The sequence below is a fragment of the Syngnathus scovelli genome, chromosome 13, assembly GCF_024217435.2.
Source record: "Syngnathus scovelli strain Florida chromosome 13, RoL_Ssco_1.2, whole genome shotgun sequence".
Classification (NCBI taxonomy): Eukaryota; Metazoa; Chordata; class Actinopteri; order Syngnathiformes; family Syngnathidae; genus Syngnathus; species Syngnathus scovelli.
Window position 1 is genome coordinate 8,825,164 of NC_090859.1, and position 27,812 is coordinate 8,852,975.

At 42.1% G+C, this 27,812-nt stretch overlaps 3 protein-coding genes and 1 long non-coding RNA gene across 22 annotated transcripts in view; 3 read left to right on the plus strand and 1 right to left on the minus strand.

The window, feature by feature from the left end:
• The first annotated feature begins 1,798 nt into the window (after window positions 1-1,798).
• Window positions 1,799-16,418, plus strand: add1 (adducin 1 (alpha)). Of its 17 annotated transcripts, none has more exons than XR_007485360.2 (19): window positions 1,799-1,954; window positions 4,181-4,392; window positions 4,680-4,842; window positions 4,938-5,089; window positions 5,162-5,242; window positions 5,327-5,476; window positions 5,580-5,723; window positions 5,791-5,889; window positions 6,240-6,413; window positions 6,486-6,830; window positions 9,166-9,261; window positions 9,331-9,423; window positions 10,042-10,128; window positions 10,662-10,818; window positions 11,069-11,308; window positions 12,343-12,429; window positions 13,430-13,463; window positions 14,419-14,472; window positions 15,453-15,537. XR_007485360.2 is itself a non-coding variant. In XM_049737989.1 (19 exons), exons 2-18 carry the CDS (start codon window positions 4,195-4,197, stop codon window positions 14,468-14,470), a joined length of 2,334 nt encoding a protein of 777 aa, XP_049593946.1. In that variant the 5' UTR covers window positions 1,799-1,954; window positions 4,181-4,194; the 3' UTR covers window positions 14,471-14,472; window positions 15,453-15,593. The 17 variants fall into 17 exon arrangements, 13 of the variants coding, with proteins under 13 accessions (XP_049593946.1, XP_049593948.1, XP_049593949.1 ...); XM_049737989.1 differs by lacking the exon at window positions 13,430-13,463 and adding an exon at window positions 13,864-13,879 and having other exon boundaries at window positions 15,453-15,593; XR_011087951.1 differs by lacking the exon at window positions 13,430-13,463 and having other exon boundaries at window positions 13,864-14,472; window positions 15,453-15,554.
• Window positions 16,419-16,658: 240 nt separating this feature from the next.
• Window positions 16,659-22,451, plus strand: nop14 (NOP14 nucleolar protein homolog (yeast)). Its single transcript, XM_049737986.2, has 19 exons — window positions 16,659-16,808; window positions 17,271-17,453; window positions 17,705-17,839; window positions 17,916-18,057; window positions 18,323-18,471; window positions 18,545-18,682; window positions 18,849-18,971; window positions 19,109-19,240; window positions 19,318-19,642; window positions 19,816-19,946; window positions 20,004-20,089; window positions 20,167-20,302; window positions 20,528-20,629; window positions 20,742-20,898; window positions 20,973-21,132; window positions 21,222-21,369; window positions 21,603-21,721; window positions 21,800-21,955; window positions 22,033-22,451. Exons 2-19 carry the CDS (start codon window positions 17,271-17,273, stop codon window positions 22,127-22,129), a joined length of 2,619 nt encoding a protein of 872 aa, XP_049593943.1. The 5' UTR covers window positions 16,659-16,808; the 3' UTR covers window positions 22,130-22,451.
• A 422-nt stretch (window positions 22,452-22,873) lies between these two features.
• On the minus strand, window positions 22,874-27,463 carry LOC125979617 (alpha-synuclein). 2 transcript variants are annotated; one of them, XM_049738023.1, is made up of 6 exons: window positions 27,316-27,463; window positions 26,833-26,987; window positions 24,943-24,972; window positions 24,434-24,576; window positions 23,396-23,467; window positions 22,874-23,323 (listed from the first exon to the last, which is right to left on the minus strand). In XM_049738023.1, exons 2-6 carry the CDS (start codon window positions 26,951-26,953, stop codon window positions 23,309-23,311), a joined length of 381 nt encoding a protein of 126 aa, XP_049593980.1. In that variant the 5' UTR covers window positions 26,954-26,987; window positions 27,316-27,463; the 3' UTR covers window positions 22,874-23,308. The 2 variants fall into 2 exon arrangements, with proteins under 2 accessions (XP_049593980.1, XP_049593982.1); XM_049738025.2 differs by lacking the exon at window positions 27,316-27,463 and adding an exon at window positions 27,120-27,302.
• Window positions 25,104-27,812, plus strand: part of LOC125979618 (uncharacterized) — a 41,754-nt gene continuing 39,045 nt past the window's right edge. For both annotated transcript variants that reach the window (XR_007485362.1, XR_007485363.2), the window contains exons 1-2: window positions 25,104-25,392; window positions 25,460-25,531. This is a non-coding gene — a long non-coding RNA (uncharacterized lncRNA). The remainder of the gene's footprint in view (window positions 25,393-25,459; window positions 25,532-27,812) is intronic.

Here is a 27,812-nt window from a genome sequence, read left to right on the forward strand (position 1 = left end):
CGCCACCGAGCCGCCTCACCCAATTCATTTAAATTTTTTTTTTTTTTTTTACATCTTATCTAATACAGTGGTTCTCACACTTTTACACAAGTGCCATCACAATGACCAACATTAAAATAAAATAGTGTGGTAGGCCCGAATAAGTGTTAAACATCCAAACTACATTGCGGCAGGCAACTTTGTTATGATTCAATTAAGTCATCCATTATCTGAACCGCTTTATCCTTAATTTAGTAAAATGCATTGTAGATCATTGCACCTAAATAAACCTTTCAAAACAGTTATTGAAGAGCAAATGCAGTTTTATTGTACTTAAAAGTTAAATACAATTGGACTGTACCTAACAAGCTCATTGGATTGGGGCCAGTTTGAATAAGTAATTAATTTGTGTACCACTACGGGGCCACACTTTATGAATCATGTTCATATGCAATATTAACAGGTTATCAGGGTGTTGTGGTGTAAGGCAGCATGGCTAAGGTGGCTTGGAGAGCCAACGAAGGCCTGATGATGATGCAGGAGCTCGACGACCGCCTCAAAGAGCAGATTGACAAACTGGAGCACATCCGCCTGGCTGCAGTTGAGCTCAAGGACAACTTGTCTGCGGTGATTGAGGCAGTCCATACAGCAGTAGTACTCTATGCATGTAATGTATGATACAATATTACTTTGTGTGCAGGGCAACAGTGATCTTTCTCAATCACTGAGTGACCATGTGGAGTGGTTGAATCACTTGACAGAGCGTGTGGAGAGTCTTCACATGAACACGTCGGTTTTTGTTCAGGTAAGACAAATGGTGACATGACAGCAAGTACACACCTTGGTACTGTCGAACAAACCAACTGACCAAGAAACTGACTAACCTACTAACTTCTATCTATACAACAAACTGACCGAGTGATGTGGATAACATAACCTCTGGCTGACAATAGTATGGGCTTGACTGAGGTAACAATCAGGGCATAACAATGACACATCTCATCCACTAATGACGGGTTCTTCATCAGATGAACCCGAAGCCTCGGGCGTGGTCAGGGAGGCACACCTCCAAACACGGCTTCCGCCGGGGGCGTGCTCACCCAGCTGATGACGCGCAGTCCGAGATATGTTGGTCGCCCGTACGCACACGCAGGAACAGTGACGCCGCCTCCGAGATGTCTTGTAATTGGTGACCTCCCACAGGGAAGGATATCTGACCTCTTCGTTTAGAACTATCTTCCCACTTCATCTCTCATTCAAGTTATTTGCATATTGCCATTGTTATGTGTTATATTTGATGCATGACTTTACATTTCTGTTTGTGTAAACCTAAATATTTGTTTCCTCTGAGTTCTCATTGCATGAATTAGTTGTAGTAAGAAAATACGAATTAAAAAATAACGTGAATCGGCAATTTGAATTTGTGATCTTTATTGTGTGCAAATGAGATGAAATGAGTACACCAAACTATTATAAAATGACAATAAAATTCACTATAAATGACAATTAATGAATAAATAACAATGGGGTGAATACTTGTGCTCTTGCCCACATCCAATATGGGGAACACTGACGTGTTTACGGTCCTCGTGTCGTGTTTATTTTGTTTACAATGGGCTGACGCTTTGCCCAATCAGACGTCCAAGTAACATCACGTGTTACAAATAAAACTCCTCCCAAATCTTCTTTCCATGCGAAAGGTGGGGCTACGGCATCGTCACCCAATTGGGCGTTCCAGTATTGTCACATGTTGCTACTTAACCAATTATAAGATAGAGTTGGAAGCTGGCCGCACCCAAGTCTGGATGATGGCGGAGAGGGAGGAGCCAAATTAGGGGGACGACCAACGCTAGGGGAGGGCGAATTTTCACCCTGCTATCGACAGATTCTGTGGACAAAAATAGCGGAATTCGCCTGCCTGCCTGCCTGCCTTCAACTGTCAAGGGTTACGTTTCATCACCTCGTTTAAGAGAGGGTAAGCTTCGAGGGCTTTTTGGCGTTTGCTTGGATCAACATGGCTCCTGACTTGTTTTTGCCAGCGCCGTATGTTTTAAAAGTGAATGCGAACAAGCTAACGTTGTTTTGCTAATGTGTCGCTGCTTGATCAATGGAGGCTGCGGGGAAGTGGGTGTGCACTTTTTTTTATTTTTGCAATGCCGAGCTGTTTTTACTCTAAAAGTCATCCGATCACCTTTTAGAAGAAGGGGAACAGTGGTTTATATTTTTTAAGTTAGCCCATTCTATCTTTAGCTAACGCTGGGCCTGTGGTGCCTTATCGTGCATTTCAACAGCTACATGGGTCGGCGCCTGTAGTGTTTTTGCATTTTCTGCAACGATTGATGCTATATTTGGATGCAGGGAAGGTTTGACATGCAGTTGTGATGTTTCCACATGCTTAAAGTCTTCATTTCAATAAGCATATTTAGTTACTAATCATGTCTGTCCACTTGTAAAATTGGATGCAATGATGTACATTTTGTCGTACCTAATCATCAACCATATCCTACTTAAACATCCTATCGTACGTACATTTTAAAATTAATCATGAAGACATTATTTGAAATAGTTAAACACCCCGTGTTTGACAAGTTCAAGGTACTGCAAGTGTAAAGAGAAGTGAATATGATAAATACAACTCATAAAAGTAAAACGGCCCTCATATTAAATTGTGGCACAAGAAACTTCTCAATCCAAATAATTAGCCAATTAATCGTGTCTGTTATCTGTTTGTCTACTTGCAGTATATAATAAGACTACATGTAAGAAAATGGAAAGGGTTTGTTTTCTGCTAGTCATTTGTTATTGTGCTTCCAGCCACATGCTGTTTACCTCAGTATCTACTTGGAAACAAGAAAAACTGTCCTCTGCTGGTCATAAACCAATGCACTTCCTGCTCTATGCTATTTTCCTTAGCATCATGGGAACATGAAGCTGTTTGTTTCTTGCTGGTCTTGAGCCATTGTGCTTCCAGCTATACGCTCACCTTAACATCTACTTGGAAACAGTACACCGTTTGAATCTAATCATTAGCCGTTGTGCTTCCAGCTATTTGTGTTGGCATTTACTTGGGGGGGGGGGGGGGAGAAATCAATGTGTTTTCCCATTGCATATTGCTCCTACTGAGCTCCCAGACACTTTAGCGCACCTATGTTGGTTTACTGGCTCTATCATTATCATCACACTTATTTTTGTTAAGTCCTCTCTAGCCCCTCTTCATGTTAGATGTAGAAGAGCCCTTCATTGGTCTCTCTGTAGTGAGTGTACAGAATGGCTGCAAACTCCCACAGGATGTAGTTAGTCTGGCTGTGTGTTGCCATCACAGTGATGGCAACACAAACCTGCATAAACCGCCCTGATTTGCAGGCTGGTGCATCAGCAGCAGCATTTCACCGCACCCTTCCTTTTAATCAGAAGCCATAACAGTTGAGTGTGCCTTTATTTCCTTTGGCATGTTCAGTTACAGAAGTTTGCCGTGTATGGCGTTTAATACCGACTGTACTGCTACGATCTTAGCTCACAGCTGCTCTTACGTAACAGTAATCTTTACAAGACTGTCCTGTTACCATGGTAATGTGTTAGGTCTCCATAGAGATGACACCCTCAAACAGGACTGGAGATGTGCAAACAACACCCCCCCACACACACACACCATCACCTCCACCCACCCGCCATCCCGGCGCCCACGTTTGTAAGGCGGGATGAGGAGCTGTGAGATGACACAGGCCATCTGCCTCGTGCTTGGAAGAATGCTTCTTTTCTTTCCTAACACTAAGCAAAAAGAATTGAAGTACCGATACGTCCTTATTTAAAGAGGAAGTCAAATAAAAAAAAGAGTGATACACTCAGGGCTCAGTGAATGACCAGCCTGCAGATAAAAGACTTTTTAAAGGTTGTATGCAGAAGTTAGGTTTGTAGTTCAACTACCAATTGTGAAATAAAATTAAATTAAGTTAACTGGGCTCGGCGGAGGCCAGGGGTGAGAATTCTAAAGTGCCCGGGCTTGGGTAGAAATCTAATAAGTGAGTCAGGACAGACAGAATTGGATTGTTCTGGCTCACTGCAGCATTGTCACGGAACATTTTTTGTTATTGATACCCCGCTGTCGGAACGACCCCATTATGCTCGTATGTTTGCACTCGTGCAAGTCAGCCAATCATCATCCAATATTTTTTGTAGTGTTAATTCTCACTGCCTTTTGCAGGAGGCCAGGCCAGGATGAACGGCGACTCAGGTGCCGGTGTGGTGACGGCCCACCCTCCCGCCACCGCCCCCCACAAGGAGCGCTACTTTGACCGGGCGGTGGACGAGAGCAGCCCCGAGTACCAGCGCGAGAGAAACATGGCGCCCGCCCTGCGCCAGGATTTCAACATGATGGAACAGAAGAAGCGAGTCTCCATGATCCTGCAGAGCCCGGTTAGTGGGAGAGTTAGCTGACAAACACCACAACTCATTTGACCAATTTTCTTTATCTACTACACCAGCTCTTTCTAGCACCTCAATGCCATTTCCAGTTGATGCCACTGATTTAAAAATACAAACTAGCAATGTCATCATCAAATCTTTTTAGAATTGATTAGCAAAGTATGCTAATCTTGACTTTCTTCTTGCATGTTAACAGATTAGTTATTAGTCACTATCTCTGTTGCCACACACCTTTTGTGGAGGAATAATGTGCTGTTTCCAATGGCTCCTCTTTGTAGGTGTTCTGCGACGAGCTGGAGTCCATGATCCAAGATCAACTGAAGAAAGGCAAGACACCCACCAGCCTGCTGGCCTTGCAGCAGATTGCCGACTTCATGACCACCAGCATGCCCGCCATGTGTCCTGCTGCGCCGCAGGGGGGTATGGCAGCGCTCAACATGAGTAAGAATTTCTCTTTGTCCATTGCCACACTATTTTTGAAAATTGCTATAGCGCCACCTGTTTTCCCACCTCCAATATGAACCCCCTTTCTTTAGGTTTGGGTATGGTCACACCGGTGAACGATTTACGTGGATCGGATTCTATCTCGTATGACAAAGGCGAGAAGCTCCTCAGATGCAAGCTGGCAGCGTTCTACCGGCTCACTGACCTGTTTGGCTGGTCGCAACTCATTTACAACCATCTCACAGTAAGACGATTTACAGCAAAACATCAATTGGTGGAATCTCTGCTGTAATGCCACTTACTCCTCGTCATCCAGGTAAGGGTGAGCTCCGAGGAAGATCGTTTCCTTATTTGCCCTTTTGGGCTCCTGTATAGTGAAGTTACAGCATCCAGCCTGGTGAGTCTTGTTCTAAAGTTCTGCTGCTTTTTTTTTTCCTCTGTTTTTTATGATTGCATTTTTTTTAACCCCTTGTTCTTTTAGGTGAAGATAGATTTGTCAGGTGACATCGTGGATCGGGGAAGCACTAACCTTGGTGTCAACGGCGCCGGCTTCAATCTGCATGCCGCCGTCTATGCTGCGCGGCCGGACGTCAAGTGCGTCGTCCATATACACACGGCTGCTGGCGCAGCGGTAAGTCTGAAAATAAGATGTTGTGATTGGGGTTCTGACTATGACCTTCCAGACAACAAAACATAAGCTTCTTATCACAAAAGTTTATTAAATGTAATTCCAGGTGTCGGCCATGAAATGCGGCCTGCTACCCATCTCACCTGAGGCTCTTGCCCTCGGTGAGGTGGCCTACCATGACTACCAAGGCATAGTAGTGGATGAGGAGGAACGAGTTGACATTCAGAAGAACTTGGGCAAAAATGCTAAGGTACCATCTCAATAGCTGCTGTTGTTAATCTTCTTTAGTTTTCATCCATGTTCTTGTACCACCTCAGGTGCTCATCTTAAGGAACCACGGTTTGTTATCAGTTGGCGAAACTGTGGAGGAAGCTTTTTATTACATCCACAACCTGGTCAACGCATGTGAGATTCAGGTGGGAGAGAGTTTATTTTTTATTTTTTTTTCCGGTGAAGTATTTGTTGTTATGTTTTCTGTTGTGCCAAGTGGCAGCCTAGTGACAAGATGCTTCAGTGATAGTGACAGCTCTTTGGACTTCATATTAAGAGATGAAAATGGGTTATGAAATGTGTTAAGGGCCAAAGCACATCTTATTCGTGCCATTTCTAATCCATCGTGGTGGTGTACAGACGAGGGCTGAAATGCTAAAAATTACCTTAATGTATATGAACCAATGCAATGTGCAATCTTTTCAGTTTCATGAGTGTTTTTTTTTTTTTTTTTTAATAATAATAATAATAGCCAGACTCTTTTATTGTTCCGTAGGTGCGAACACTGGCCAGCGCTGGAGGCCCAGATAACCTAGTGATGCTTGACCCAAGCAAGTACAAGTCCCGTCCTCGCGTTCCCGAGCCTGCCGGCGACGGGTCCACCGCCCAGCCCAAGTGGCTAGTGGGGGAGCAAGAGTTTGAGGCTCTCATGCGAATGCTCGACAACCTGGTACGTCAACCTCAATCACGTTTTTTTTTTACAGGATTACGCTCTTAATCCTTACCATCTGGTTCCCATCAGGGCTATCGGACCGGCTACCCTTACCGTTGTCCGGCATTACGAGACAAAGGCAAAAAGTACAGTGACGCAGAGAGCGCTCACTTGGCCGGTTTCACTTACGGCGAGGACAGCGACTCGGGCGCTCGCTCCCCAATGAAACACAGCTTCCAGCGCGGCCAGCGCGACAAGACCCGTTGGCTCAATGCCGGCGGTCGGCCCGACGAGCCCGGCGAGGACGGGCCCGACGGCGGAAGCCCCAAGTCGAAGCCTAAGGTGTGGACGAACATAACACATGATCACGTCAAACCCTTGCTGCAGTCTCTCTCGTCCGGTGTCTGCGTGCCAAGCTGTATAACCAACTGCTTGGTCTGTGCCTACCTTATTGTTCATAGTATGTGTGTGTGTGTGTGTACCGTAGCTGATTTGTTGGCGGCAGTTGGTCGACATCTTGGTGTGCTTGGCTGTGAGGGGAAAAGTCTTATTGCCTTATTGCAAACTAAAACGCATAAGAAAACTGCAGCCAATTTAGGCCCACTTCCCCACGGGTATCTGTTCAATACGCTTAAACTGATATAAAAATGCTAAAAACGAATGAACAGTTCGCAAGTAATTATAATTACTATTATTATTATTATTACTATACGCACTATTTCTTCCCCCCCAACTTTTTTGATTTTGTGCTCATTCCGGGAAACATTTTTCTTCATAGTGTTTATTTGCAAAAAGGCAAAAAATAAAATGTAAATGAATCTGTGTTGGCAATCAAGAATTCAAGAAAAAGTATAAAAACAGGATTTTAGAACATCTCTCAATAATATATCCAAATCGTCATCCCTACTAATGATACTTGTTTACTGGTATTTTTGTTCTTTAATTTTTAAAAGGCTCTTCCAAGCTTGCCTTAATCACCGTGTAGCGTATTGTTTTACCCCGCAGTCCTTGAATGCGTCATGACCGCCGACCAGCTGCCCCACCGCATGCCCCACTGCATGTGTGGGTCCTGAAATGCATCGTCGTCGTCGTTGTTGTGTGTTGAGAATGTATTTTCCAGAGGAGCGAGCAGCAGGGGGTGCTCACCACTCTGCTATACTCCTTCTTTTATATATTTCTTTATCAAGCCCAACAAGTAAATCGCTTGCATACTTCAGACAGGCTGAATGCCCCTTTTTTAGGATTATGCAGCTTGAATTTATGATTTGCCTTTCCCCCCCAAAAAAAGAAAGGAAAAAAAATTGCAATTGCTTCTTATTGAGTTTATTGTAATTTTCTTTAAATCTGCATGATTGGCAGCAGGGCAGGGGGAGCGGGACACTAATTTGACCTGGCCTTATAAAAATGAATTATCTCCTGTTGGAAAAGTAGGTGATGTTGTGTTGTGAGGCTCTTCCTCAGTGAGTATATAAATCGTGTTTACATGTCCATCTTCATGCTCCACCCACTTTCCTTCCTTCCTGTCTCCCTCATTTAAAAAAAATAATGAGCTTCCCGCGGGCACAATTTTTTAAGAAGAAAATAATTCTTGCATGACCGCTAGAATTTTCACCTGCTGCTGCTCATTCTTCTTGTTGAGTTGAAAATAATTCAATTTTATTACAATCCCTGCTGAGCATTACCAGGTTTACAAAAGCTGTATTTCCGCAAATAGTGCTGTTGATGGGGCATTTTTATTTACCGGTACTCAACAACAGATGTGAGGAGATGATTTTTTATTTATTTATTTATTTATTTTTTTAGGGGGCATTCCCTCATTTGCACAAATATTCAATAAGCAGAATACTTTACAGTACTTAGGCAATGCAACACCGTTGGTATACAGTACTAAAATAAATCCAGGGAATTATTGTAATACAAAAAATACATTAAATTAATATCACACTTTTTTCAATGCCCAAAAGTTGCATTCCACTTCCAAAACAGGGCTGCTCTCTCTCTTTCTCTCTCCTTATCTCTGTTGTCCATGTTGATGTTGTTGTCTGATCAGCTTTGAAAACGACTTTGGTGATGCCAGCTCACCCTTCACTCCCCGCCCGACTCGCTTCGTAAGCGTCATCGTCCTCCCACCCGCCCGCTCCTCACCCCATCCCTCTCTTCTTCTTCTACTACTCATCCTCGTTCTGGGATGTTAACACCTTCATCAGCTTGTTTTTGTTCATGACTTTGTTTTACTCAGCATAACACTGACAATTGGGGAACAAAGTAGCCGCTGCGCATCAATTCAATTTAGCTCCGTATAAGGTCCTTACAACTCATCATGCAAATGAGTTATATCAATAGTCAGCGTTTTTCTTTGTGGTCTTACAAATTAGCCATACCAGACCAACACTAATTTTGTATTGTACGTGAGACTTTATGTAATAACTGCAAAATATGTCAGATGTTCTCTTGGGTGTAAAGGCGCGTCCTTATTTTTAGAGATTATTTTTATACATGTAAATAATATAGAAGTATTTGCTATTCACTGACAATTTTTTTTGCTGCTTAGTGATTGAGCAGAACAAAAAAATTTGGTCATCACTGACTCACTTCATTCAAATCATTTTTTTTTCATATCAACTTATTCTGGTCTTTTTTTCTGTTGAGCATGGTTATTTTAGTTATAGTGAAGCCTGCAAAAAAAAAAGTGTTTGTTTATAATTTCAGTTTGGTTCTCAGCTTCTTGCTTCTCTTTTGGTTTGACTTTGTTTTTGTGTGGCGTTCGCAGTGGACTAAAGAGGATGGAATGCGACAGGCCGCCGTGGCCAATCAGTTCATCCCGATGAACACCAATCCCAAAGAAGTGCTGGAAATGAGGAATAAGGTAGTTTTGGATTATGCTTCTGTTTATTCCTATGAAATATCCATTCTTCTTAAATCTGTGTCTTTGTAGATCCGCGAGCAGAATCTGCAGGACATTAAGACTGCCGGACCTCAGTCTCAGGTTCTGTGCGTTGGCTCGGTGGTGGAGCGCAACTTTCAGCAGGTCGGTGCTGCAATGTCACTTCTGTCCTGACCTGGAGAGGAATAGTGGCTCCTAATTGGTTGTATAATTACCCCTATTTGATTTATACATACCAAAGTGACCAAATATTATTGTATATACACTGGAAATGGGGCTAAAATATATTATTTCCAGGTCGGGATCCCCTGATACCATAGACGTTATATCATTCTAATATAATTGTATTCATTTTTGGATGAGCTTTGGCGGGCTTCATGGAATGCTGAGCACAAAATAAAATCATCACATCTTTTAGGTTTTGCGTGCATGCGTTCATCGTTTTTTTTTTTTTTTTTCACTTCCAAAATCAAAGCAAGAGCAGGGCGTGAGGGAAATCAGCAGAACTGCTATTTTTCGAGTTTGTTGATATTAAAATTGACTGCCGCTTTGACGCATGGTTCTGCTTCACTTTGCATGCTTCTGCATGTTTGCTGCAGTTGGTGTAATTGCACCAAATTTGGGTGAGGACGGAGTATACGAAAGTAAATGGCGCAATGATGCTGCTTGTGCAAAACCGCTCCGTCTCTGCATGCGTGTATCGCAATTCCCCGTTGCTGCCCCTCCCACCTCCTTCCACCCTCACTGGGTTTACTATTGCAGGACGCCCCTCTGTCTGACTGTACAGACACTATTGACGGCCTCGATGCCTCGGAGGGGTCCTATAGTCCTGCTAGATCTATTAGAAAGGTACTTGCAGCTCCAGTCACTAATTTGTTACTCACATCGTCCCTCGAAAGAGCCTAGCGTTTGTTTGACTTATCTAAAAGTGGCTGTGCAGAAGAGACTTTTGCGGCAATTGCTTTTAACATGTCAGGACGGGTGAAGTGAATGTCCAGTGTTTAACTTTACATCATGGTCTTAATATTACACACACGCATACACATGCAGCAGTTCCTATGAGGCCACAAAAAATATATTTATGCCCCTGGTGACTGTGAGCAACATAGACATCTGAACAATTTGTTTGGATGCTTAGAAAGCTGTGAACGTACTGCGGAGGTGCCAGGACATTATTTTCCCGCCATTGTCTCACTGTCTCATGAAAATTGTAAGATTATGTCAAATCTGTCCTGTGATTGTCCTCAAGAAAAATATTTAAGATGTAAAGTACATTTAAATGACAAATTTCAGCTTTTGTTTTGATCGCTTACTGTCATTTTGAGGTACGTTCTTGTTTCCACCCCACCCCCCCTCTTTTCCTCCTTGTCTTGGTCCCAAAGGGAGAACTGGTGACCGCATCCAAGGCCATCATTGAGAAGGAGTACCAGCCCAAGGTGATTGTCAGCAAGCAGGGGCCCAACCCCTTCAACAAGCTCACCGACCAAGAGCTGGACGAGTATCGTCGAGAGGTAGAGCTGAAGCAGAAAGGACCTGAAGGTAAATAACTTCAGCAAGCCCTCCAGTAAATCACGAGAGGCAATTTATGACGCACTTCTGTGGTTGTTGCTGTTTTGGTTAGCAACAGAGTTCAAATTGACTCTGGTGAACATATATGGAGGCATAAGAAAGCATCGAATTGTGGGAGAGCTTATTTGTTTGAATGGAGGTAGACTGGTATATGCTGTACTGGAAAACTAGGTAATGATATCTCTCCACCTCCACGTGCACTGCCAACATGGATTCACAGTGCAGGATGAAGGTGATTGCAAGGCAGCACTCTCCTCCAAGCTGGAAAGCGTGCTGACGGTCGAAGCCCCAGTTCCCCCTCCCGTGTTATCTGAACCCGGCACGGCAACAGCCTCCGGGCAGGGGCCCCCGCCCCTTGACCTTGTGGATGCAGTCCACCCGGACTCTCCCCATAAGGAGTTCCACTGCGCCGTGCTGCGAGCCCTCAGCAAGGAGCCGATGGAGGCGAATCAGCCTGAAGGTACATGAGGCCAAGCGGAGGCGATCATCCTTGTCCCGTCCTCTTTGCCCTCTCTGGGCGGGTCCCGAATCTGCTGCTCCCCCACCCCCTTTTGCCCCCCCCAAACCCCTCGCTCTGATGTCTAAGGCATCCGAGAATTCCGCAGATTGGAACGAGGAGCCGAGGACACCCGGGTGCTCGCTCCTCGCATCCAAACGTTCCTTTTGCTGTGGTGTGCTGTGCTTAACCTCTCCAATCAGAGCAGCTCAGATCTGGACTGGAAAGGTGATGCTTCTTCCTGCTAACCCTTTCCTGGATTGATTCTGGTGGTGTCCACTCTCTCCTGCACCTTTGAAATAACTTGAAAGCTACACACGTGGACAAATTTGTTGGTACCCTTAAAGAAGACAACCTAGCCATGTCTTCAGCACAGTGGCAAAAGTCAATTGAAATATAAACTTGGATCTGTAGATATTTGTATCTGGCATAGTGTGTCTTGAGACATGGTTATGTTGTTGTGCTGCTTTGCTGCATCCAGCACAGGGACTTTTCCATCTGTGCATGGTTCGATAAAATCTCAAGACTACCAAGGCAATGTGGACCGAAATGTGGTGCCCAGTGTTAGAAATCCTGTTGGGGTGAAGAAGCAAAACCCCCATTGGTCCATTATAAAATGGTAAAAAATAAATAAATAAATAAATAAATAAATATATATATATATATATATATATATATACACACACACACACACACACACACACACACTTGTGCCAGATACAATAAAATCACCAGACTATAAAGGCACCTTTTTATTAAGTTCTCTACAATGCCTGGTTTTCATTCATTATTTCTTTTGTCAGTTTTTGGCGGTGATGAATGGAGGTTTTTCTTTCTACCAATGATTTTGTCCATGTGTCAAATTTGCTGCCCTTTTGGGACATTTTTAAGGGAGATTTCAACTACGACTTATTGGATGAAGCCTTCTCGTCTAAAATCAATCCGCCTGTTCTTTGTTTTGTCAAGTAGTCATTTTTTTTCCCATAAATCCAACGCAGATCAAGAGTTGGAGGAACCAGAGGAAGAGGCCAAAGACCCAAAGGCCACCTGTACACCACCCAGCACTCCAGTCAGGGCAGAGGAAGGTAAGGTTGGCCCACTTAAAGGTCCCAGGACTCCGACTAGCCTCACTTAGTTTAAACATGGCTGGATGGATGCCGTGTCCGGTGGTCTTCCAGAGGGCAACGTGGAGTCTCCTAAGCATTTGTTTGGCTGTTTAAATGTTTTAATTGCATTGCTGTTGTGCTGTTTTGGAGTAATAATAGTCCAAGAGGCAAAATTAGTATGATCGTTATACTCGTCATAATCAAAAAGACGTTTGAATGTCCCTTCTGTTTTTAGCTTGGTGGCAAAAAAAGTGAATTCTATTTTTAACTTGCAGGGAAATCCTTTGTTTCTATTTACTAAATAAGTACTCAAAAACGCTGAGATAATATTTAATTTTACTGCTTTAAATTCATATGGAAAAGTTGCTCAAATCAAACATCTGCGAAGAAGAATACCCCAAAATAATTTGGAATTCAAGCTGCATGGCGTCACGTTGTGATGTCATCAATCCTTGCTTGTTAGTTTGCTCATTTACAAAGAAATTCACAGTCTTGACTTGTTATGCTTGTTGAATGATTACTATAGTAGGCAAAACGTCATTCCATTTATAGAGTTAAGGAATCTCTTTCATGATTTTGAGGAGAAACTGCTAAAAGCATGAACTGAAATAATTTCTCAAGATCATCAAATCGAGTGTGTCCTTCCTCTTGGTCTTTATTACAGTTGGATTACACCTACGTCGTTGCAGCATCCAAAGTGATAATTAATTCTCTACTTAAAATCAAGATGCAGCTTTGACGTCAGTTGTAATCCAACACGTGAGCTCTATTACATCTCCCCTTTTGATTCTCCGCCTTCCATCGCCCATCTCATTGGGTTCCACCAAGAATGGCGGGGTCGCCATTCTTACAATCACCCAACCCAAAATTTTTTTCTCCCCTCCCTCTTAATTTTAACACTGTGCCTGTGGTTTGATCTGCATCGACATTTGTTTCTACTTGTGCTTCTTTTCTTCTTTGTGGCTGCGATTACAATCAGGAGATGGAAATGCAAAAGAGTACCTGTTACCATAGTAAGTACGTACAGTTCCACCCCCCCATTTTATGACCCATCTCCATGCTTGTCTTTAGACATGCCTCTTCTCTTGCTGCATGCGTCTAGCGCTAGTGCTATATGGACTAATGGCTCCATGACTCTTAACCCCTCTTCTGGCTCCTTCTGGATGTGGGTGAGGTTTATTTCAGACATCTCCTAATTCAAATTAGTCACCACGAAAACCGCTTTTCAAACGTTGCGGCAGCAAATAACCTTGCAAGGATATAACGGTAAATAATGAGTTGAAGTAACCCTCACCACCCACCTGTTTGTTATCGACTAACCTTACTCCCTTGCCACTGTCGAAAAGTAATCACATTTTCCTTCTCCGAGTGGTCAGGTGAAATCCTGATTTTTTTTATTTGTTCATATTACAGAGGCCTCCTTCACCAGGTACACAAGTGCCTTATTTGAGTGTGCGTGTGTGGCTTCCCGTTGTTGGCTTTTCATGCTGTTGCGCTTGGAAACGCTGCTCCAAGGCCAACGCTGTCACCGTATTGTTAAGTGTATATGTGTGTGGGCGCGTAGGAGAGGAATGGTTGCGGCGTAGGCTGAATAAAATGAGACTAACATTGTTGGGTAGCTGGATGAGCTTCTTGTGACTGGTTACTACTTATTTGGCTCCCGGTTGTTTCATTTAAACCTGCAGCATCGTTTCAGATTCAATTATCCTCCTGCGACCCTTTTAATCAGTATTTTATTTCCAACTTTGCGCCTGTGAGTAGTTTCTAAGTTCAAGGGAAATTTGATGATACTTTCAGATTCGGATCATTTCTGTTTAAGCTGGAGTTTTTGGTCTCAGGAGGTTAAGAATGCAGCTGTGTGGTGCTGTGACCTCACATGTGTGGCTTTGCTTTTTTTTAAAAAACATTGATAGCACCAAAGTAGTTTGTAGCACAACATAATATACATATTTTTGTTTGTATACACAGGGTGGAAATGATCAAAGGAATGGCACTTATTAAGATTTTGCTGTTTAAATGAAGGTAAAAAAATTGATGGAAAGTACTCATTTCCTCATATAGTGGCCCTTTTCGTTTACTCAATTGCAAATTCTGCTTATGCTGTCCTCTTCTCTGATTTTATTAGGTTTTTATTCTCCATTTTTAATTTTGTAGGCACTTTTTTTTCCTCAACGCAGAAAAAAAAATCATCTTAACAGATGGCACGTCTGCTCTGCAGACCTTGTTGGTGCCACTAGTAATGTTAATTACAGCCCACATGTCATGGAGTAAGAAGCACTATTTGTGTAGCGATTAACTGAGGTGCGCTACGTGTTAGTGCAAGAGGCCACTGTTTGAGGAAAAGTGTTTGTTTAATGCTGGCAGGATAATAAGCAGTGTTGTTTTGGCTCTGACGTGAGTCGCTTGTTGTCTTAGGTTGACTTTGTCACTCATTTCCATTCAGTACTGTATGAACAGAACCAGTGACACGAAAAATGCCATCTCAAAAATTTCCCGTTTAACTTTATCCACCACTATTCCATGTCGGTTTATAGGGGATTTACACAGTGTCTTTCTCTGATACTACCTAAGAAGCGGTAAAATTGCTTGGTTGACTTCGCCCCATATTCTGTTGCGGTGCATTTAACTACAACATCGACTGGGAGGAAAGCTGGTTTTTACAGGCAATGTTAAAAAGGGATTGTACACGGGGTCTTGGCGCTGTGATTTTACTTCCAAAGGCAGAAAGTAGGACTTTAAACGGAACAGTGATTGGGGATGTGAATGGCAGAAAATGACTACTTTTACTGGAAGTGTGAAATGGGAATTTACACATAGGCAGAAAGTGGCACAGTCATCTTGGTCCCTCCCTGTCAGTGTGTTTGGGGGAAATTTTTTTTTTTTTTTTTTTTAACCAGGAAGTCTCCAAGGTGCTCGTTTTGTCCCGCGGCTTGATTGGTATGAGTGTGGGCTCGGCAGTGAGCCTTTTTCTGTCATTTACCGTTGCCATTGTCCCTCATCAGAGACCTTGCCAGTGCTGACATTTAAGGACGACAGTGACGCCGCGACCCTGAGACAGACCCTGCCAGACTTAACCCCCGATGACCCATTCGACGCCCCAGCGCTTCCCGTCGAGGACTCAGACGCCGTCCCCACCCCTGCTGCCGCCGAACCCACCGACGACGTGGAGGAACCCGCTGCTGCCGACGCAGACGGCGATGAGTCTCCCAGCAAGTCCCCCTCCAAAAAGAAAAAGAAGTTCCGCACTCCTTCCTTCTTGAAGAAAAACAAAAAGAAGTCCGAGTCCTAAATACGAGCTTCCTCATGCTTTTACCCCTTTTTTGTTAACATTTGCCGGCTTTTAAATCTTTAAATTTTCTTTAGCGCGTGCCAATTTTGTATACATTGTAAAAAAAAAAGTCATTATTTAGGGTGTGATGCCTCCTGTCTTTGTCCACTCTGCAGGCCTTTTTTTTTTTTTTTAAATGCATGTCTAATAAGAAGCACCCAGTGCAAAGCAAAGCCAGTTATTGTAACCACAAGAATGTATTTGGATTGTATAACGATAGAAAAAGTGTCTTTTGAAAACAAAAACAAGTGAATGCAGAAAGAAAAATTCTCTCATTTCAATGTTAAAATTGCAAAAGTACTAATTAAGTGACTGCAGCAAACATATGAGCTAATTAACAACCTGGGCTTAATTCCAGCCGATGCTTTATTTTGAAGGAATGTGTACAAAGATAAGCATTGATTTTTGCATATGTTATTTTCTGAATATTCCATGTTTTATTTTGTCACACGCTATTGACGAGCCATAGTTAGCTTGCTGTGAGAGAGCACCGTGAACCACTGTTTCTTTTTAACTTTTTGTCTTTAACCACACTGCAAACTATTTTAATGTATTTGCCTTTTAGATCATGTATCTGCCGTAGAAATAAACATCATGTTACAACTCAAATTTCTTTTAATAAATCTACAGTAAAGTAAAATGACTCATCCTTTAACATTGCCTGATTAATGCGTGACATTTTGCTTCAATGCTTATTTCTTTGCTAGCCATACAAAACATGTTCATAAAGTCTTAATATTCACATCGGCAAAGAAAAAGGTTTTAGAGAAGAAACTTTTTGTTATTGTGTACATTCCATCAGTGACATAATTTAAAACATTACTGCTCATCGTTCTGATGTATTACACATGTAATTCTATTTATGAACGCTATAGTGGCGCTGCAGGCAAAAAGGGAAGCTGGAAGGTAGCTTTTTTTCTGCTGGCTTTCGTTTGTCTTTTGAACTTTCACACCATCTCGTGTGCTCTTTAGGTTAACATGAAGTAAAACAACGTGGATAGTGGATGAAAAGTTCTTATTAGTCATTAATGTAAGTGCCCACTCCATTTTGTGATTAAATGTTTTCGATGTGGTGGATTATATAAATTGACTATTCACGGTAATCTCTCAAGTGATGAGGTGTTGAGGTTTCTGATGATAGTTTAGCTACCAAAGCTAATCCTGATTACTGGTACACTTCTGTGGGGTTCAGAAACAGCGACATATACTATAATGAGTTTAAAATATATGATATTTGTGTAAGCATTTCGTGTTAATGCTAAGATGATATGGTTTTGAAATCAATTGTGAATTCGAATGTGAAATGATAAAACATCTCACGCATTGGATTTTTTTTTCAATGTCTAAATTCAGAGTTCTTGGTTGAGATATTGATTTGAGAAGTTTGAACAGGAAAATTAGAATTTGGAGCAATGTCAACATAAACGTTCTCACAGCATTTAGTCAATAATGGTGGTTTTTATTCAATACTAATAATATATGTCTATTCCAGATGGGTAAAACGGCCAAAAAGCGAAGCGTGGCTGACAAAGTTCGCAAAGTAAAGACCTCCACCGAGATCAAGAACAACCCATTTGAGGTGAAAATTAATCGCAAGAAATTCGATGTGCTGGGGAGGAAAAGCAAGCATGATGTCGGCCTCCCTGGAGTGTCCCGCTCCAAGGCTATCAACAAGGTGAGCCTAAAAGACAACACCTGTACACCAAAGAGAATCATTCCAATGCAAACAATCTGTTCCCGGATTAGTATGTAAAAGATGTTAGCATCTGCCTACCCTTTCCATTTCCTGTTCTATGTGTATTGTCACACATTTCCCCATTGCTGTCACAGGTGTGATGTCACACCAAAATCAAAACATACATTGAATATTTTTCGAGGCTCACAGAGCAGCTGTCTCATGGGATGATGTTTGTTAACATTCAATAGAGGAAGGAGACACTCTTGAAGGAGTACAAGCAGAAAAACAAGAGCAACAAACTCATTGACAGGCGCATTGGGGAGTATGACACCAAAATGGCGCCCGAAGAAAAGATCCTGCAGAGGTTTGCCATAGAGAGGCAGGTGAGCCATGTTGCCATTTTACCAACATTTGATTGTGTTGAAGTCTTTTGAATGGTTTTTAAATGACGTGTTTCAGCGCGCCCATGAGAAGAAGAACATGTTCAACCTTAACGAGGAGGAGGAGCTGACTCATTACGGACAATCTCTGTCCGAAATGGAGAAGTTCACTGACATGGTGAACAGCGACGATGAGTCGGATGAGAAAGGACTTTTGTCGGGTAAGAACTAATGCTTGTGTTACTGCAAATGTGAGGAATCATTTTATGATCTGTTTTCCTAAAGTCCACCCAACTGAACTTAAAAAAAAAAAAGAAAAGAAAAATCTAGTGAAGTGTTTTTTATTTTTATTTTCCCCATAACAAATTTTAAAATCACTTCAATTTACCCAAGAAGCAGAAATGTAAAAAAAGGGATGACAACAACTAGTTAAAAAAAGATAAAAAATTGGTTGAATAAATGCTAGAAATTGTGACATATTTTCAGCCGAGCTGACGGCCTCTCACTTCGGCGGTGGTGGGGGCCTTCTAAGGAAGAAGACCCCCGGGGAGCACCCAGATGACGAGGGAGGCCCAAAGGCCAAGTCCAGGCAGGAACTGATTGAGGAGCTCATCCGCAAGTCCAAACAGGAGAAGGTGAGCCACCTTCTCGCCGTTGCAAGCCATGAAGTATGACAAATAAAATTGTCAACCTCCTTTTTCTGCTCAGAGGGAGCGCCAGGTGCTAAAGGAGGAAGCGCAGGAGCTGACGGAGAAGCTGGACCATGAGTGGAAGAGCATCCAGACGCTCATGGTGCACAAGAGGCCCAAAGCTCAGCAGGAGGAGACGCCAAAGGAGAAACCAAAGGTGGGAGCACCAGAAAAACCAAGAGCATTTTAAATGTTTCAATCAAAACCTTTGGAGCACAGTGCTCCTTAGCCTTTTTCAATTTCAATCTGTTAATTGATCATAATTGTGGAGCTGATCACTGCAGATGCTCACTGAGCCGACTTGGCCATTTACGTTTACGCAGATGGAGGAGTATGACAAGATGGTGAGGGAGTTGGGCTTTGAGATGAAGGCGCAGCCCTCGGAGAAATTGAAGACCCCCGAGGAACTCGCTAGGGAGGAGCGTGAGAAGCTGCAGAAACTGGAGGTGCGTTTGCAAAAGTCCATTGGTAACAAGCATACACGTGTGTAGGAAATGGACCAAAATGGTAAAATAGTCAAGTGATTTGGAAAAAACAAAATATCATTGGTGGTGACCCCACCCCCTCCGATTTTTTTTCTAAGGCTGATCGACTGAGGAGGATGATGGGTGACGATGAGGCGGCAGTAGCACCGAGCCGTAATCACGTATCGGCCGACGACATCGATGACGGATTCATCCTGGACAAAGATGACAAGAAAACTTTAGCCTATCAGGTGAAAAGAGATACTGTACACGAACACGACAGTATACTGGAAATATGTATGTTATACGTGTTTACTTTATTGTAAAGGATGGTAAATGGAACCTTGACGAGAAGCCAGCTGAAGATGGAGAAAAAGGTGAAGAGGAAAAATCTGAGGAGGAAGAAGAGGAAGGTGATGGTGGCAGCAATGAGGGAGATGAAGAAGAGGGGCATAGTAGCAACAATGAGGAAGAAGAAGATGAGGATGAGGAGGGGGAGGAGGAGGAGGAAGAGAACGGTCATTCCGACTTGGAGTCGGCGTTAGAAAGTGAGGAAGAGGAGGAAGGTGTGGAGATCAAACCGAAGATGAGCGAAGAGGACAGAAAGGCCCAACAGGAAGCAGCCAAAGTGGAACTTCCGTACACATTCGCTGGTAACAAAACTCTTCGATTGCTTTGTTAGCATTGAGTTGCATTCGCTGTCTGTTAGCTGCTTTTTTTAAATGCCTCATTAGCAACCATTAGCACTAGCACTGTAATAGCCTGACTAATGCTAGCATCTTTATGGTTTAAATGTATAGAAGCTTGAATTTTTTTATCATTACAGTTCCAGAAAGCTTCCAAGCTCTCCAAAAGCTGCTTCGCGGTCACACACCTGACAACCAGCGCCTCATCGTAGCCCGAACTCAGAAGTGCAACCACCCCAGTGTGGCTGAGGGGAATAAGCTCAAACTGCAGGTACAATTGTGCATTCATTTTGCGTTATCTCGTGTATTCATAATATCTGTGTGCCAGAACCTGCTGGGTTTTCTGTTGGAGTACCTTGGAAAACTGGCCTGTCGGAGTCCGCCTGAACTCACCACTGTTGACAAGCTAATCCCGTGAGTTGATTGCTAGCCTGCAAATTGAAATCCTGTATTCAATCAATTAAGTATTGCTCGTTTTATCGTCTGTGTAGAGAGGTGTACAGCTTGTGTCAGATGTTTCCAGAAGCAGCCTGTAGATCCATGCAGACCATCATTGGAGATGCCGCTCACAGCATGGAGGAAGCGCTCGAACTCAAAGGGAAAGCTCCCTTCCCAACACTAGACATGGTATTATTAATTATTTATGTGCAGTACAAACTTTGGCCAACATGGGACATTGTGCAGTTGGCCTTAAATTTAATCTAAACTAGAATTAAACATTAAATCGAAATTGCGTTGCGCTGTGGGAATACTAAATATGTTATCGTCACTTAAAAAATATCATACAATGGAGTGAAATAGCTTTGTTTTTACTGTTGGTGTCACTTCATGTCTATTTTTCTGTGCTTTTAGCTAATTCACCTGAAGGTGACAGCGTTGCTGTTTCCTACGTCTGACTTCCGACATCCCGTCACCACACCAGCGCTGCTTTACATTGGCCAAGCTCTCACCAAGGTACGTAGTCACACTCCATCACTACGATTAATTTTTATTGCTGATTTCAAAAACGTCTATATTTTAATATCTTTAGCTGTATTTTAAAAGGCTCCAAATTCTGTGTTCGCAGTGCTCGGTGAAATCCTTAGAGGACGTGACGTCAGGTTTAGTGTTGTGCTGTCTAGCAGTGGAGTACGTCTCTTTTTCCAAGCGCTTCCTGCCTGAGCTCATTAACTTCCTATCCGGAACGTTGCACCTAGCTGTGCGGGACAAGACCTCCTCCGCAGGTTGACACCGTTTCATCTTTCAAGCTGTTTCGTGGTCACTGCCACCAAACTTGATGTTGATCTTGATGTTGCAGGTTACAAGGTAATTCCATCTTTTCGAAGCACGGGGAAACACAGCAATCTGCTGGTGTTGTCGGACCCAGAATCTTGGAAGAGCTGGAGTAGGAAAACCCTGCCGCTGTCTGCCACTCAGCACGTCACGTTAAAGAATGATGTGGACGCAGATCACTACAGGTAGCTCATATGTTTTTTTAATATTACTCGACGCATGTATGACAGTGTGGAATGTTACTAAAACATCACTTTGCTGTTGTTATTGAAAGGTTGACATGCTTGTACACGTGCTTGGAGTTGGTGAAGAGATGCTGTGTGCTCTACAAGGACCTGCCGTCCTTCACGCATATTTTTCAGCCAATCACAGCGCTGCTCTCGCAACACCTCTCCTCCAACTTTTTACCAGAGTCTTTAACGGTAGGTTGTCATGTATTGTCTTGTATGTTTGGACAGAATTTGAGTAATTACCTTGCCATTTTAATAATAACCTAAATATTATCATGGTTGGAAATATTCAGAAATAAGTAGCGTAATTTTAAAATGATGCCAGAAATATTATGGGTGAAATGTTTAACCACTCAACTATTCATATACTGATTTAACCAAATGGGTTTTGATGTGTAGCTTTGTGTCCTTAAATTGTGCTGCAGGATCTTCAAGCGTTGGTTCTGGAGGACCTCGGTGGTGCTCCGCAAGCTCGCAGTCGTCTGGTATTCGATAAGAAGAAGCCTGTCCCTCTGAAATTGTTTACACCCAAGATCGTGCAAGTGTACGTGGACATAAAAAGCAGCCGTCATACGGAGCATGTGTACGACTTTGGTCAGCGCTATGTGTTTTTTTCCTGCAGGTTGGATTACGGGAAGAAGCGTGGCACGACCAGGGAGCAGAAAGAGCATCACAGACTGCAGCACAAGTATAAGAAAGAGTTCAAGGGAGCGCTGAGGGAAATCAGGAAGGACACTCGCTTCCTGGCCCACGAGAAACTCAATGAAGTCATGACAAGGTATGCGTCATTGTCAGGCGAATATCCGGGAGCTCGAGGACGCTGCTAACGCTCAACCTGCTCGATGTTACCCACAGGGACGCGGAACGGAAGAGGAAGGTAAAGGAGCTTTTCGGCAGCTTGGCCACGCAGGAGGGAGAGTGGAAGGCCCTCAAGAGGAAGAAGAGGAAATGAGCCCTCCTGACTCACATGGACGGTTCTGTACTTTTTTTTCCCTTTTTTATGACTTCACTTTTGATGTCAATTTGGCATGTGCACGACACAGTAGGCAGGTTACAATACACATCGCTCAATTTGATTAACAAATGCCTTTTTAAGAACAACATACAAATGTATATACTTTTTACATTGCAAATATATTCAGACATGCAATTTGCAGGAAAAAGTCGGTTGAGTACTATGTCGCTTCAAATTTGTAATAGACATAGATATGCCTAATGTATGATGCATAATAGCTACCAACATGTAAATTAAAAACTATGCTGTAATTAACGCATCTCAGCAAACCCTTCGTCTCATCTCTTGAAAAAAAGAAATGCCACACATGAAAATTTATATTTTAATCCATTTAACATTTTTTTTCATAATGTATATGAGAAATGCAACAATTTTAAAAAGTATAAAATACGCTAATTCGAAAATATTTCCTAAAAACAACCTTTTTCAATAGCACCAATATACTGGGTGAAAAAAAAAACAAGTTTTCTTAAACATTTTAATAGTCTATTTATGGAAAAGGAATATAGGACAGTTATAGATTCAATACAAAAATTAATGTTCTCTCTTTTTTGCCCCCAATCGGTACAAAAACAATTATATACTTTTATAATATTTTATGATTCATTGAATAATTATTTCATGTTACGTTAGTTATTTTGTGATGGTCAGTGTGGAAAAAAAAAATCTGTTTCACAAAAATTTCTTAGATATGCTTTATTCCACATTAAATCCCAATATGACATCATACACACATACAGGTACATACTTTTCAGTTTGGTGATGAAAATACAACATGGATACTCAAACAGACGCCATACCAAAAAAATAGAGAATATCATCATGGTCATTGTTCATATAGAGACACTTAGGTGGTTAATTGTGGCCTAGTTCCATGTTCCACTAAAAAATATGCGCAAATTCACACACAGTGATAAATTAAAAATATCATTGTCACAAACAAGACACCTGAGGTCAATTTGCTGATGTGCATAAGACACAATACAAACGCACACAACCTAACATCATTCAATACAACAATTTGATACATACGGACATCATAGAGGACGAAGACGAGGCACGACGAGACTTGGCAGAGAGACATGGAATGTTCAAATCGGCCGTCTCAAAACATGTTCAGTCCGTGTCATCCTGTGAGACGAGACCGAGCGTCATTGTTTGCATCCGCTGGAAGAGTTTGTTTGCATTTTATTAGCTTCTCACCTCTGTGGCGTCAGTGGTGTCGGTATCCACCGGTGACTCGGCTGCATCTTGCGCGGCCATCTTGTCATTGTCCTGGAACACAGACATTAAACAGAGTTTAATGAAAACTTCTGAACTTGACTAAAGCCCGACTTCGGCAAAAAATGACAGCTGGCCACTGACTTTGTGTTATCTTTGATATTCTCTTGGATAATGATCTGTTCCAACCAAACTTGGAAGACATTCATCCTGTGATTGATTACCGCTGCCAAGCATTTCATATCGATCCTCTGCATTGTTAGTCGCCTGTCAACACGATGTCACTTTCTAATGGGATCTTCACTGATAAACGGCCACGGCATCTGAAGTATGACGCTCCGACTGTCAGTCGGTCCATCTGGCGCTTCAGTTGATCTCGTCACAAGAAGCGGGCTCACATTCCAGGTGGTGTGTCGCATCCCTCGGGGTAGTTAGCCTGATTACACGCCGCGTCTGTGCGTGTGTAATAGCGTTAAAGGACATTTGCAAGGAGAAAAGGACTTGTTTCTTGTGATTTCCCGGGAATCTTCTCACTTGATGGTGATGCATTGTGACTCATTGAGGAGACGCTGTCATCTCCAGATATGTTCGACATGTAACATCAAGTGTAAATTGTCAATGATGCTAATGATTTATTAGAAGGGGATAAATCTTCCTCCTGACTGAGGAGCAACACGACAAGGCAAACAACGATGAAAAAGACATGATGACAAATGGCTCAAGGTCGCACGGCCATTTTGAGTGGACGTGCATGAAATGGAGGAGGAGGATGAGTCAACGGGATTTGTTAATCCTCCTTTTATGAAGACAGAATTGGGGAAAGTTATTTTTCTGTGCCACAGTCCACAAAGCAGATTGTTACATGAAGGAGTTGGGTTTCCTAGAATTTAAACTTTTCTTTCAATCTCCCCACACTTCTAATTTTATAGGATCGTCAGCATTTCACCAGAACTTTGGCCTTGGCCCGAGGTCAGTGCTATCACGTTACGGGGCGTTCTATATTCAAGTAATTGCTCTCACCGGTTTGGCAGGATCCTTCTTGACCAATCCAGTGGCGGTGACGATGTTGCCTGCCCCCCCCACCGTTTTCTGGGCCACGTTGCTCATCCCGGTCATCATTGCTCCGCCCACCTGACTCACCCCCTCCACAGTTTTACCTGCGACTGGTGAAACACATGAAAAGGGGCCATCAGACACTTTTGATTGTTGTATGGCTTTCACTTGAAGATTACACGACCACACCCTCTACTGTCTGTAGTCATTGTGCAATTTGTGCCTTTGCATATCCAGCCGGTCTTGTTCTGCTTCACCTTTCATTTACGAGGCAAAGGCGTTCTTTGCATTAGCCTATTAACATGAAACGTTGAGCTCCCGGGAGGCCTCACAGGAGGTCACCATGGGTGCCAATGCTTGTTTGTGACAACCACATTTTCCCCTCCCAAGGGGTCCGTGCATGGAAATATAGCACCTCGCGGCTCACCCTCAAGCGAATTTGTATAATGTTTTGTGTCAGATAGATTGCTCGATACCTGATGTGACTCCATCCACTGTTTTGGTGCCTGAAAGTAGAAGAGAAAATAATGACAGGTGAAATCTAATGAAGCAATAATTATTCATTATATTTAATAATAAATTATATTTAATAATAAATTAATGATATGTAGGTCCATACCCAGTCATCACCATGTTTCAAGATGTCTTTATAACCTAAACATCTCAAGACATATTGGTACGTTTGAAGACGCCACCCCTTTCTTAATAGATGATGGGGCGCTCCCCAAAACAGATTTTTGTCTTGGACATCGAATTATATTATTCGAGTGTTAAAATTAAAATGATTTATAAATCAAATCAGACAAAAAACGTATGGTTGGAAAATCTGTGTATGCCACTGACAGGTAATACCTCGTTACGCCACATGGTGGCACATATTCCAATAATTGGTCGAAGTGACACGTCTCGAGAGCAAGCAACCTCAGGTGAAAATCACATAAAATAACGATTAACTCACTCGTATCAATATCTAATAAGTTGGTTGCTTGTTAGGACCACGAAGTGTACGCGTATATTGACGTGTGGAGCTGTTCTCCATCGAATGAGCCCTCAAGTTGAACTCAGGTAAGGAAGTCGTCTTCTTGCTTAGAGGCTAGGTCTCAATGCTAATCCACTATAATAACCTGTTTTTGCTTAACTATGTCTTGGTAAAGTCTTTGGTTAAAACCAAGCGGAGTTCTAGACGTGTTGAACACTCTTGTTTTGTTGTATCATGTTTTACTGTGACTAAATGAGTAGAAGTGGATGCTAATTGGTGATTAGCATCACGCTAACGATAATTGCGAGTGGCTAACCGCTACGCTAGCGCATACGACGGCAAGTACTCAGAAAGCTATTATGAAGTGCTATTATTGATGTTAATTTATTTTAGGGGGTTGTATAAACTCTATTTTAAAAATGTACACTTCATTGAAATGATGCATTTCAAGTGTTATAATACATAATGTGACGTGTGTGTGATAACACATTGTGGTTATGTTACATACAATTTTGTGTAGGTCTGACAAAAATGATAAAATGTTAAATTCAACTGAGTGTTTAGGACATAAGACACAATAAGACATTATGTCCAAGACATCTAAAGACATTCTGAGACATCTTGAGACACGTTGATTGCTGGGTATGCAGTGATGTTGCAAATAAATTGATTATTTTATTACAATACTACTATGAGTTGTAAATATCAATGTAAACTAATATATTTATGTAGTATGAATATAACAGCGAAACACATTCATATGATTAAGGAATTGAAAATATACACCAAATGTCTATTTTTTTAAAGTACACAACATAAAAAATAAGTGCTATTCCACTATGAAAGCACAAACACTAAAAAAAGATAGTTATAGTGGTTTTATTATTTATATTGATGCAACTACTGAGCAATATTTTCATAAAACTAATTTGTAAATAATGAAAATTATTTAAAGAGAACTTAAATTTTAGGTTTTTTTTTAAAAAAAATCATTATTTTTGTATGGAAGTGTAATTCCAGGCTGGTAATACTAATAATAAGAAATAGTCAACGTCAAATTTACTGGCATTTTTGGGTCAGGTCGTCAAGGTTAATAGGAGGCAAAGTGTCCAAGAATTTATTTAACAATATTTGAAAATAATTTCCATATATAGTATCAAAATTGAAAATTATTAGAAGACTACTAACTATCATGGACACTACAACCAATGAAAAAATAGCATTTATTAAAATTAAATAAAAGGATAAAAAAAATTGAGCTTTTCAAGGTTGAATGGGAACACCTGGGCATTTCAAAGCGACACGTGATCCCGATCAGTGCAACTGAACGGCGATGAATATCAATGATAACATTAATGAGCTAATCAATGATGAAGTTGGAACCCACCGACGTACAGGACCCCATCTTTGGTCATCTCAGCCGCGCCACTTACTCCCTGCTTGGTCTTCGTCGCCGCCACCTGCACTCCTTCCTTGGCTTTGTTCAATCCTTTCATCAACGCATCCATTTTTGTCCTCCCCAAGCACTTTCTGTATTTATAACTGCAAAAAAGAGTGAAAGGAAAAAATAATGCTTAACCACCGCTGCTAGGATGTCACTTGCACAAGATGCGTGCCGATCGCAGCCTGTCAAACACTAAGACGACGCCCTACTTTTTTTTTTTTTTTTTTTACCGCGGATGTAGACCCTTGCCACCTGTAGAATCGTGAACAGGAAACCCCCTTTTTTTTCTCTCTTTAAAATTACGTTTATACTTAATATACGTAGTAGACGCAAAAATTAAGAAATGTCATTTACTAAAAATAGCCAACTATATTTTAAAACAACAATAATAAATGTTTAGCGATTTCGGTGTCACGAATCACGCACTTGTGCGTTAAGGTCCTCTCTCGGTTCCGGGTTGTATATCCCCCGAAAAACCTGTTTGCTCACTCCAATACTCACTCGGCCGAGTGTGTGCGCGTCCGTGTCTTTGTGCGTGCGCGCCCGTGTGTGCAGATTTTACACGCATAAAGACACGCCTCGTTGGTTAGATGCTTCACGCGCGCACACGCACATTCGTGCGTCGCACAGGCGCAAAGAGGCAGCAGACATCGAGAGGACCAGCCTTATTGATTTGGAATTAAAATACTGTTATCAAAACATATTAGTAGCTGAGAGTGTATGTTGAATAGTATCCGTTTTTAAATATCATAGCTTGAACGGCCAATCATGAAAACTTCACTAAAATGAAAAATAAAAAATGAAAGAAAGATAATGCAGCAAAATTACGTTTCAAATGAAATACTGTACCAATGTCTTTCGGATATGATGGTGTGACGTGTAATACTTCTAATGGCCACTTAGTGGAGCCAGAGCACATAAAA

What these genes read in the sequence shown, in the direction of transcription:
- add1 (XM_049737987.1), top strand. Translation starts at nt 4,195, where the DNA reads ATGAACGGCGACTCAGGTGCCGGTGTGGTGACGGCCCACCCTCCCGCC. An exon ending in TGCGAATGCTCGACAACCTG is followed by an intron (nt 6,414 to 6,485) that starts GTACGTCAACCT and finishes GGTTCCCATCAG; the next exon opens with GGCTATCGGACCGGCTACCC. An exon ending in GAAGCAGAAAGGACCTGAAG is followed by an intron (nt 10,819 to 11,068) that starts GTAAATAACTTC and finishes ATGGATTCACAG; the next exon opens with TGCAGGATGAAGGTGATTGC.
- nop14 (XM_049737986.2), top strand. Translation starts at nt 17,271, where the DNA reads ATGGGTAAAACGGCCAAAAAGCGAAGCGTGGCTGACAAAGTTCGCAAA. An exon ending in GCAAGTCCAAACAGGAGAAG is followed by an intron (nt 18,472 to 18,544) that starts GTGAGCCACCTT and finishes TTTTCTGCTCAG; the next exon opens with AGGGAGCGCCAGGTGCTAAA. An exon ending in CCTTCCCAACACTAGACATG is followed by an intron (nt 20,303 to 20,527) that starts GTATTATTAATT and finishes CTGTGCTTTTAG; the next exon opens with CTAATTCACCTGAAGGTGAC.
- LOC125979617 (XM_049738023.1), bottom strand. Translation starts at nt 26,953, where the DNA reads ATGGATGCGTTGATGAAAGGATTGAACAAAGCCAAGGAAGGAGTGCAG. An exon ending in AGTGGATGGAGTCACATCAG is followed by an intron (nt 24,577 to 24,942) that starts GTATCGAGCAAT and finishes GTGTTTCACCAG; the next exon opens with TCGCAGGTAAAACTGTGGAG. An exon ending in AGAAGGATCCTGCCAAACCG is followed by an intron (nt 23,468 to 24,433) that starts GTGAGAGCAATT and finishes TCTGTGTTCCAG; the next exon opens with GACAATGACAAGATGGCCGC.